The sequence below is a fragment of the Rattus norvegicus genome, chromosome 9 (genome assembly GCF_021556685.1).
Source record: "Rattus norvegicus strain SHRSP/BbbUtx chromosome 9, alternate assembly SHRSP_T2T, whole genome shotgun sequence".
Classification (NCBI taxonomy): Eukaryota; Metazoa; Chordata; class Mammalia; order Rodentia; family Muridae; genus Rattus; species Rattus norvegicus.
Genome location: NC_141542.1, coordinates 112,639,270 through 112,651,533, shown reverse-complemented (window position 1 = coordinate 112,651,533; position 12,264 = coordinate 112,639,270). Strand labels below are relative to the sequence as shown.

The window sequence follows — 12,264 nt, the reverse complement described above, 5'->3', positions numbered from 1 at the left end:
AGCTACTTTTCTGAAAGTGTTTATCCACTGTAAATGTTTTCTCGTGGAATGTTTCAGGTCACTGAGAGCACTGTCATCTGTAAATAAATATACTTTGACCTCTTCCTTTCTAATTTGTAATTCCTTGGTCTTTTTCCATGTATTATTGCTGTAGGTAAGACCTCAAGTCCTCTACTGAACAGATATGGAAACTGTGGACAACCTTATCTTGTTCCTGACGTTAGTGAAACAGCTTTGGGTTTCCCTCCATTTAGTTTGATGTTGTCTATAAGCTTATTTTTAATTGCCTTTGTTATGTTTAGTTATGTTCTTTTCATCCTTCATTTCTCCAGATCTTTTATTATGAAGGGTGTTAGATTCTGTCAGTGTTTTAAGCATATAATGCAATGATATTGTGTCATTTTCTCTTTCATTTTCTTTGTATAGTTGATTACATTAGCTACTTTATGTCTCCCTGGGATGAAGCCTAGTAGATCATGAAAGATGATCATTTTAATCTGTTCTTGGATTTTGTTTGCAAGTTCTGTATTGACTATGTTTATGTCTATTTTCACTAGAAAAATTGGTACTGAACCTAATTTTCTTTCCTTCTTGACTCATTTTTGTTTGTTTCGTTTTGTTTTCTTAGTATCAGAGTAACTCTGGCCCCATAAAATTAATTGGCCAATGTTGCTTATATTTCTATTTTGTGAAATAATTTAAGGATTATGTTTTTAACTCTTTTTTGAAAGTCTGGAACACTAGATCGATCTGTATATATTTATTTTTATTTATTTTTTAGTTGGGAGACTCTTAATGACTGGTATAGTTTACTAGGGGTTATGTGGTTTATAGTTCATATTAGTATGTGCTGTGTGTGTGTGTGTTTGTGTGTGTGTGTGTGTGTGTGTGTGTGTCTGTGTGTCTGTGGGTTTCTGCTTCCCCAGTTCTGTATTCTCTCACTCTTTCTATTATGCTTAGTAAAAATCAACTCTGTTCATGATTGTACACAAAAGTATTAACATGATTGCAGAATCTTTCATAGTCTTGTTATTGTCCATATTTCAAATTTCAGATAAAATTAATTAATAAAATGAATAATTATATTACCTTTATAATGACTTTAATTAAAATGGATGTCCAATGAATATAAAACTAAAATAAGTTGACTACTATTCCTCAAGCTTGTAAAAGTCTTCCTTATTTATAATTATATATCCACACGCATCTAGATAAACAGTAATTTACCAACAGGTAAAATATGTCAGATTTTCCTAATAATTTTGCATTTATAAATAATGTATGGCAGGTTTAGCATGAGAATATTTATTAAAATTAGGCATTCTAAGCTGGGTGTGAAGGCATATTCCTTAGTTCCAGTACTGTGGATACAGAATCAGACAGACTTACGTGAGTTCAAGGCTACATGGTGAAGCCTTCATAAAGAAATGCTGAGAATAAAAAACAAATAAACAAACAAACAAAGAAAAAACAGATTACTTCACAAAGAGCACACCGACTGCTTATCCAATACCAAATGGTCAGACACAAACTGTACATACAAGTAATATTACATAGACTGAGAAACTTGCATTCATGTGTGTTTGTGGGTACAAAACAATGCATAAAACAATTAAAGAGGAAGGGGTTACAAATTTAAAATAGAGACACATAGAAGGCTTTAAGAAGAGGAAAGGGAGGGGAAAATGAGATTATATTTCAATATCACCAAAGATGTTATAAAAGCAAAAGCAAACAAAATCCTTGAAAGTCTCTGTTAGAAAATAATTTAGTTTTTATTCTTGTCATAATAAGGCTATTGTCTCCTGAATCTTCCTGAAATACTGTTTTGTTTCAATGTTAATAGACATACTACAATTGTTCTTGCATTAAAGAAGGATTGACCACTTCAGATGCCGATGGTCACTTTATTGATGCTACTGATGGAACATGTAATAGCAACTGTCTTACTTTACCTTTGTTTTTTGCCTTTTACTTTTCTGCAACTGTGTTTTCTACTATGTGTAGTACACCCATCATCCTGATTATCCTTCAGTAAGTATGAAATTTTCAAAATTATTCAATGCTTAATGCATAAGAATGATAGATTTAGAAATAGTTCAGATGTTTACAGCAAATAATTTCCTGTGTTTTGCAGTAGAAATATAAAGAGAAAATATTTATACTGTTGAAATTTATGTCGATGTATAGTTTTTCCCTTTAATTGTTTTTGTATAACAGGTACAGATGCTACAGTTAGTCTCACTTTAATTTAATGTGCACAATTTTAGAATTGCATGTATTGTTCTCCATATATCAAATATAGGTATCTATGCACCATTAAACAATATAAATTTAAAAGAAGCCTTTGATTATATTTACCTTGTAAAATATGCATGATGAATACACAGACAAGAACATTTTAAATTTTATCATTGATATGAGTGTAGATTTGACTCACTGGTATAGGTACTTAACTGTACTTTCACATTAAAGCTAGGCCATAAGAAAACATAAATGTCATCCACAAGATGTCCAGTAACTTTTACAGTTTCAATTTATCATTCTGAAATGATGCAACAATTGTCCTTCATGTGCTCATTCAGAATATGCTAAGGTCACCTCAAGTCCTATTTTACTCTGGAAACATAATAAAATGGCATTATTCTAAACTTATTCTGTCAGGTGGTTAACAAGTCTGCCTGTGGCTTAACTATTCCAGGGAGGCTGACCAACAAGAAAAAGAAAAAAAAAAAAACAATAGCTTAATCTGGCATGGTCTCAGTTAGTTGTGGAGTAAATGTACAGAGAGAAATTATAGAATATTGTAGCATATATATATATATATATATGATGGAAAAAACTAGGAGATGAGATGAGAAGCAATTGGAGGGGAAGAAAAATAGGGGAGGATTTGGTCATAACACACAATATGCATAATAAATTTCTCTACAAAAGATGAGAAAATGATGAAATACATACTTTGTTTTTTATTTGTGGTAGTGGTAGATCCTGTATTTTATTTTGTTTTGTTTTGTATTTGGTGGATAGGGTCTTCCTATATCACCCAAGATGGCCTTCAACATGTTTCCCTTCTGCTTAGCTTCTCCATGGTTTGGGGTGCAGTCAGACACACATCTTGGTAGGGTAGTTTGAAGATAGTATAGAAATGGAATTAAAAGTGGGGAAAACAGAAAGAGAGGGTGAAATAATATTTAGAGACAGTTTCAGAGAGTATGTTTGTGAAGTATTTGTCTATGTTAAAAGGGTGAGAGTTGTAACTTAGATATAATATGATCCAGGATCATACTCGGACTTCTCATTTGTGCAACTAAAAGGATAATTCTATTAACTTGAATAAAATATTCAAGGAAAAGAAAAGGGGGATAAAAACCACAGTTGAGTTGATGAAATGTCTCAGTGAGTACAGACACTTGCTAAGTCTGTGGGCCTGAAGTCAATTCCTTTGTACTCACATGGTAGAGGAAAAAAATACAACATCTAGAAAGATTTCCATTGTGCTCTGCAGTATTCTTCCTGCCCTCTCCCTCTCCCTCTCCCTCTCCCTCTTCCTCTCCCTCTCCCTCTCCCTCTCCCTCTCCCTATCCCTATCCCTATCCCTATCCCTATCCCTATCCCTCTCCACCTCCCTTCCCTCTTTCTCTTCCCCTCTCCCTCCCTTTTCTCTCCTCCCCTCCCCCTCTCTCTGACACACACACACCCACACACACACCCTCTTTGTCTCATTCATAAACACACATATGAATACATTTTTAGTAAAAATATGACTTTATTAAAATTGATGTGAAATAACCAAGGAAATGTACTAAGCAGAGAGAGGGGGAGGGAATTATATTCCAGAAATGTGACTTTGAGTCTTCTCACTTTTATTGGTTATTAAAGTGAAGAAAGCATGGCATGCCTCCATGCACATACATTTTTTGTAAGCTATGAGATAAACAAAATAGATAAGTTTGAAATTGCATATGTAAAAATTGAAGCTACACTGGAATTTCAGCTACTATGTTCACAATAAAGTTTATAGGGAATAACAAACAAATGTGTTATTCCCAACACTGAGTACTGAAGCTGAAACATCATGCGTTTGAAGCAAGTCTGAATGATTCAGTGATTCTTTGTTCAAAAGAAAACAAGAAGAAATATGAAGAACACCTCAGAATTTACAAACATCATAATTTCTTTGTATGTAATTCTACTCAGAATATGCGGACACTACATTGATCAACATTGCATAAAAGGTGATAAGACTAAGTTGCTCTGGAACTGATGTAGAAGATAAAGAAAATGCCCAGGATGTCCCTGATATAACAAATATCAGAATGTTATAAAAAATAAATATTCAGAAAATGAACATATCTTCTTTGGAAGCATGATACTTCATCAAATCTAAGACTTCCTTGGTTAGTGTGGAAATTCCTTTAAAGTATAAGAACTTCAGAAGATGGTTTATGATCACATTCAGGAACTTACTGTGGTTTTCCACATGGATAGAGAAGAGAGTCTGATTTTGATGCTTGAAAATGGCTCAAATGACTTAAATGATTTTAGACACTAATTTTAGAAACAAAACAAAACAGTTTCAGGTAGGAGATTTACAAAAAGATCATATATTACATATTACAGATCTCAATAAATATAGTAACGCTGTATCTTCAGGTCCTAGAAGAACAAGAGTAAGAAAAAAGAAGTATAAAGGGAGTCTGGAACTGTAGTGCTGTTTGGAGAGTACTTACTGAATATTTAAAAGGCCTTGGGCTTGAGCTCAAGCATTACATGAAATAGACAGTATTGGTAGACATCTCTAATTCCAGCATCTACAAGGTTGAAGATGGAGTATCAGAAGTTCAAGGTCAGCTTTAGAAACAAAGAGACTTTCTTGCCATCTTAGGAAATCTGAAACTGCCTAGAAAAAAAAGGATTAAGTCACACAACAAAGAGAGAAAGAAAGATAGTGAGAAAAGAAAAGCAAACAAAGGAGGAAAGAATAAGAGAGAAATATAGAAAAGGAAGAAACTTAGAAGACAATGATCAGAGCTGAAATAAATGAATTAGAGACCAAAAACCAACCAACCAACCAAACAAACAAACAGAAAATGACCAATGCAAAAGACCAATGAAGGACAGTTGGTTCAAAATCACATAGACAAGATTGATGACCTTATATTCAAAGTAACAAAATTGTGAGAAAAGGTACATACTAAGAGATGAAAAGTCACTATTACAAACATACACCATGACTCATAAGCATAGAGGAAACACTGAATATTCCTAACCCAAGGAAGTAAAGACAGAGGAAATTGATACATTCCAATTTACATATTACCTATAAAATTAGCCAGGAATATGTGAAAGTATCTAGATAGACTAGGGATATGCAGAATTATTCCCTTAAAATAAAATGGAACAAACAAATAAATAAACCAAAAACTTTAACAATAGTCCATTTCAAGCCAATTTCATTCACAGGATACAAGGGAGATTTTGCATATATAAACATGTAAACATAGTAATAGAACAGACTCAAATTATCAATAATTTGATATTGATTATCAATTAGATTAAGGAAATTTTATTGACAAAATTCAACAATTTTTATGCAAAAATTCCTGGAGAAACTAAAAATAAAGAACCATATCTGGCATAGTGATATATTACAATTCAATAGCCAACATAGATAATTTTTTTGACAATACAGAAAGAAGTAAGACTGTCAACTCTGTTATTCTTTAATGTAAGGCTTGAAATCTCAGCCCAAAGAAATCCTTTTCATGAAAACATGAAAATGAAATAACAGGGTATGATAAAGAAACGATTATCATAATTTACTTGTTTGGAGGTACAATGATTCTACAATGAGAACTATTGAAAAGAAAAAATAATGACATTGTAAGACAGAAAATAGAACATTTTTAAGGCATCCCAGGATATAAACATAGGCAATGTCTTTCTGAAATGAGATCCAGCAGCTCAGCAACCAGGAGGAATTGTTGACAAGTAGGACTTCATTGTATTAACAAAAAACTGCACAATAAAATAAATGACTAATGGAAAAAGGAAGCATTCACCAGATTGGGAGAAAATGATTTCCAGTTTTACATCTGGCAGTGGAGTGATACAGAGAATATATGAAGAAGTCCGAAAAATGAAGTGCAGATAACTCATTCAGCAAATGGGGAAATGTAATATATAGGCATCTTACAAAAATATAAACATATAATAAATTCGAAGCAGAGATAACCAATACAAATCCAAAAGTGTTAAGCATCTTTAGTTATAAATTAAATACAAAATCAGAAACCCGTTCAGATTCCCTGTTACTCCAGTAGAAGGGCTATGTTTAAGAAAAACAAATAACAAAGTCTTGTGAGGGTGGGGGAAAGCTGTCCAGTGGGTTGATGGAAATGCTTGTGTGGATGGTCCTACGGTAGATTATAAGGAGAATTACTACAGGACTCGTTTATAACACTGCAGGGTACATATCTGAAGAATCTGCCTGCACTCTGGTCACTGAGCAGTGTTAGCAGCACCCCAAAATGGATAACGAAGATATGGTTCACACATTAGAGGATTATTTGACCATAAAGAAGACTAAATTTATGTAATTTGCTGGAGAATTAATGGAATTGAAAATCAACTGGTTGAGTTAATAACAGCCTTGGAATCGCAAACGTAGCTGTCTTTTCCTACTTTATGGTTTCTTCCATCCTTCTCCATCCCTGGTTTTCCAACCTTTAAATCCCCAAAACTGAAGTAGGGGAAAAAGTATAGAGGCCCGAGCGGATGATGTGACTGTTGCCTACGTCGTGCTGACTAGAGTCCTCAACTTCTTTGAGGAAAACTTGATCTTAGCCATCACCCTTGTTCTCCTTCCTTCTTTGAGGAGGACTACTTAACAAACTGTGACCACCTGTTACCGACAACTACCAGCCACCAACCTGCCAACCTCTTGCAACTTAGCTTTTTGATAACCCCTAAAGGCCCCAGAATTTCAAAGATCACCCAATCACAGAAACTATCTTCAGCTCGAAAAATGAAGCCCCAGCTAGAGCATGAGGCAAATCATAGCTTCTGTGAAGCAGCAACATATCCACATACCTGTGATTAAATGAATATATATACATGATATTTTTGTGTTTTTTACAAAAAACAAGATGCCAAAATTATCACCACAGGCATATTTCATGTGTGAAATTCATTTAAGTACGTAAATAAAATCGGGGGGGAGGGCCATAAAGGAAACCAACTAGAGTAAGTTAGGATAGAACACAAAGTAAGTATATCAGATACTCAGAAGTCATTGGCTTGTACAATTGTCATATATAATAACAAGGAAAGTAACTGCAGCCTGGTCTGCATAGTGATTTTCAGGGCAGCCAGGGCTACATATTGACACACAGTCCCTATACAAATAATACTTTCTATAAGAAAGAAAAGTAAAAAGGAAGAAATTATTTTAAATAGGAATATATTGTCAACTACAAATTAATGAATATAGTTTGCAATCTATGAAGAGTCGGGTAACTGAGAGACACGTGGTTTTAATTAGTTGCACTAATATCGGCAGCACTAAAAGGTAATTAAGGTGATAATCTTTAGTAGATATTGAGAAGGGGGGAAGAGGAGGAGGAGCAGAAGGTAAATGTCAGTAAACGAGGCCAGGTGGATTTACACGCAGGAAGGTTTCTGTGCTACATTTGCTTCATCTTGTTTTGCTCTCCTAGATATGCATTCATCGTATATTTAAAATTATGAACACTAAAGACACGAATTATGAAACTATTAATTAGGAACAGTAACTGAATTTTACAAATGAGGCATTTTGGATAGTGTTGAACATTTTAGTACAAGAGAATAAAGAGTGGAGTGACATCATAAGGTGCTGATTTAAAATGCAGCTCTGCATCATTTTTTTCTTCAACAAATACTTTATTTAATCCAGAAGAAACATAGTGGAAGAGAGAGGGTTAGAATGGAGCCACCTGGAAGATGAGGAATAAATACGAAAAGAAACTACAGAGTCCGCTCACCTGTACCCATGAAGGCTCAGAGACTGAACCACTTACTAGAGAGCAAATGTGCAGCTTGGGCTTCAGGTGCATTGCCTAACTACTGAAGGGGAAGCTCTCTCTGACTTGACAGCCTAGTTGGGCCTCAGTGAGAGAGGAAGCCCCTTCTAGGATGAGTATGAAGGGGTCACAAAGGGAGGGACTTATAAGAATGGGACTGGGAGGAGGAGAGGGATAGGGGGGTTCTGTGATTAAGGAGTAAAGTGAATAAATACATTTTAAACATCTGTTGTTAAAAAATGTGGTACATCTACACAATGGAATATTACTCAGCTATCAAAAACAACGAGTTTATGAAATTCGTAGGCAGATGGTTGGAACTGGAAAATATCATCCTGAGTGAGTTAACCCAATCACAGAAAGACATACATCGTATGCACTCATTGATAAGTGGCTATTAGCCCAAATGCTTGAATTACCCTAGATCCCTAGAACAAACGAAACTCAAGAGGGATGATCAAAATGTGAATGCTTCACTCCTTCTTTAAATGAGGAAAAAGAATACCCTTGGCAGGGAAGGGAGAGGCAAAGATTAAAACAGAGACTGAAGGAACACCCATTCAGAGCCTGCCCCACATGTGGCCCATACATATACAGCCACCCAATTAGACAAGATGGATGAAGCAAAGAAGTGCAGACTGACAGGAGCCGGATGTAGATCGCTCCTGAGAGACACAGCCAGAATACAGCAAATACAGAGGCGAATGCCAGCAGCAAACCACTGAACTGAGAATAGGACCCCCGTTGAAGGAATCAGAGAAAGAACTGGAAGAGCTTGAAGGGGCTGGAAAGACCCCATATGTACAACAATGCCAAGCAACCAGAGCTTCCAGGGACTAAGCCACTACCTAAAGACTATACATGGACTGACCCTGGACTCTGACCTCATAGGTAGCAATGAATATCCTAGTAAGAGCACCAGTGGAAGGGGAAGCCCTGGGTCCTGCTAAGACTAAACCCCCAGTGAACTAGACTGTGGGAGGGAGGGCGGCAATGGGGGGAGGGTTGGGAGGGGAACACCCATAAGGAAGGGGAGGGGGGAGGGGGATGTTTGCCCGGAAACCGAGAAAGGGAATAACACTCGAAATGTATATAAGAAATACTCAAGTTAATAAAAAAAAAAGAAATACAGACACCTACCTTTTTATTAGTCAACATTTTTGCTTATAAATAAATGTAATACATTTTAGGTTTTATTTTTAATTAAATTGAAACTTTTTTTTACACTCCAAATTTTATCCCCCACCCAGTCTACTCTCTGACTGTTCCCCATCCCATACCTCCTCCCCAATCCCCTGTCTCCACAATATGGCTCCAACCCCCATCCTCCACCCCACCAGACCTCTAAACTCTCTGTGGCCTTCAGTCTCTTGAGGGTTAGGTGCATCTTCTCTGACTGAACCCAGACCCAGCAGCCCTTTGCTGTGTATGTGTTGGGGGCCTCACTCAGCTGGTGTATGCAGCCTGGTTGGTGGTCCAGGTTCTGAGAGATCTCTCAGGGATCCAGGTTTATTGAGATGCTGGTCCTTCTACAGTGTGGCCCTCCTCCTCAGCTTCTTCCAGCTTTTCCCTAATTCAACCACAGGGGTCAGAAGCTTCTGTCCATTGGTGGGTATAAATGTCTGCATCTGATTCTTTCAGCTGCTTGTTGGGTATTTCAGAGAGCAGTCTTGTTAGGTGCATTTATGTGAGTGCTCCATAGCCTCGGTAATAGTGTCAGGCCTTGGGGGCATCCCCTTTACCTGGATCCCACTTTGGGACAGCTGCTGGACCTCTTTTTCCTCAGGCTTTCTACATTTCCATCTCTGCAGGTTTTTAGGCAGGAACAATTATGGATCAGAATTTTAACTATGGGATGGTAACCCCATCCCTCACTTGATGCCCTGTCTTTCTGCTGGAGGTAGGCACTTTAAGTTCCCTTTCCCCACTGTAGGACATTTTATCTACAGTCCCTCCCTTTGAGTCCTGAGTGTGGCTCACCTTCCAGGTCTCTGATACATTCTGGAGGGTCTCCCCAACTTCCTATTTCCTGAGGTTGCCTGTTATCATTCTTTCTGCTGGCCCCTCAGGGCTTCGGTCCTTTCTCCTCACCCAATACCTGGTAATGTTCCCCTCTTCTCCTTGTCCCCTTTCCAACCCAGGCCCCTCCTTCCCCCCATGATTGTTTTCTTCTCCCTCCCAAGTGGGATGAAGGCATGTTCTCTTGGGCCCTGCAGCTTGTTGACCTTTGTAAGTCCTGTGGACTCTATCTTGGGTGTTCTGGTGTTTTTTTGCTGTTGTTGTTTGTTTCATTGTTGTTGTTGTTGTTGTTATTTTGGCTAATATCCTCTTACTAGTGTGTACATACCATGAATGCCCTTTTGGGTCTGAGTTACCTCTATCAGGATGGTATTTTCTAGTTCCATCCATTTGCCTGCAATACTAAGGATGTTCTTGTTCTTAACAGTTGAGTGCTATTCCAATGTAAATGAACCACATTTTCATATCCATTTGTCTGTCATGGGACTTCTGGGTTGTTTTCAATTTATGGTTTTTTTAAAATGCCATTTATTCTGTTCCTTCTGAACTTATATTCTTTCCAACAAGACCTTCTATCTGTCAGGATATCTTTCTGTGTGGCTTGCTCGATTAGATTTGTTTGTATTAGGTGGGTGAGTGTCTTCTTATTTAAATGACGTAAAGTTATTCTTTTATTCATTTTAATTTGGAGTTGTGACTATAATAAGGGTACCAAATAGAAGAGGGGAAACACAGAAGTTAGAATGATTCAAGTTGAATAAAGCTACAACCAAATGTAGGCTGTCTGTGAAGAATGCCATTGTATAGTGTGCTATCCTGTGCTCTGCAGGGAATGAGAGAGAGAGAGAGAGATGGAGAGACAAAGACAGAGACACAGATAGACAGAAAGACAGAGACATAGACAGAGAGACAGAGAGACAGAGAGAAACAGAAAGAGAGAGAGAGAGAGAGAGAGAGAGAGAGAGAGAAGACAACCCTCTGTGGAACTCAATCACCCCAAGTAACCGTGGGCAGAAAGAGAGAGAGAGAGAGAGAGAGAGAGAGAGAGAGAGAGAGAGAACAACCCTCTGTGGAACTCAATCACCCCAAGTAACCGTGGGCAGAAGCCTGAAAGTAAAGAATGACTTTACGCTGTCTTCTTCATTCACTGTGCCATTTAGCGAGAACCCAGTCAAAAGCCAGAATGTGGCATGTAGACTTACTGATATAATTTATGGAGTGCAGAATCCACCAGAAAGACCAAACTAGAAAAATTCAGAGTAGACTTAACGTTGCTGAAATAGACTCTAAGAAATACCATGCCTGAGAGAGGAAGGAAAGTAAATGTGAGAGCTAAAGAGAGCTAAGTCGTTTCAGGAAAGGGCAAACTTGATCCATAAAGTTTTCTCGTGGGAAAACATAAGGTAAGTTCTTTCTGTGTGGCTTGCTCAATTAGATTTGTTTGCATCAATGTGGGTGAGTGTCTCCTTATTTAATTGGTGTAAAGTTATTTGGGTTTTTACGTGTCAGGTTATATAAAGAGAAAATGGGTAGATTTACACCATGTTCTTAGGACAAATTGAACTTTTGTGAACCAGCTGAATATTTGTGTATAAGTGAAGCATAATATATACATTTAAAAACATAAACTGAGCACATGTCACTCATAGATATCATTGCTATTTGCTTTCAGAAGTGTACCTGCCAATTTCAGTTCACTTGGCCTGGGCGTGACAGTTGCAATTACGAAATTTACTGGTATGTTATTTCAGCTACATTCAATATACCAAGTTGTTCATTTTTAATATGTAAAATTGCATCTATATTTACACTTAAAGGTAAATAATAATTTAGAATTATACAAAAAATGACTGTGAGATTGTTCTGAGATAATTAGGACACAATTGAATACAGAGAAAAATTAGGTAAAATAAAAGCCATCCTGTAAAGCAAAGTATGCATCAATGATATTGTGTTAGCTGAAGCCTTGCATTTGAAGCTGGAGTATCATTACACACAAGTTACACTGAAAGATCATGCAATGCATTCACCTGTGCAAAGAAATTGCATATTTTTGTTGTATGTTTCTGAAGTCCCTAAATGAAATGTGTTCTGTGAAATATTTCCCTAGTCATAGTTTTTTTTTTGTTTTTTTTTACCATATTTATAGAAGTACTAATGGATTTCCTCATGCAGAGCA

At 36.8% G+C, this 12,264-nt stretch overlaps 1 protein-coding gene across 2 annotated transcripts in view; it reads left to right on the top strand.

Moving 5' to 3' along the window:
* The window catches only part of Slco6c1 (solute carrier organic anion transporter family, member 6c1), an 82,195-nt gene that overhangs the window by 52,625 nt on the left and 17,306 nt on the right, over positions 1–12,264 (top strand). For both annotated transcript variants that reach the window (XM_087564970.1, NM_173338.1), the window contains 2 exon segments: positions 1,847–2,034; positions 11,758–11,822. In XM_087564970.1, coding sequence (XP_087421096.1) covers positions 1,847–2,034; positions 11,758–11,822 — 253 coding nt within the window.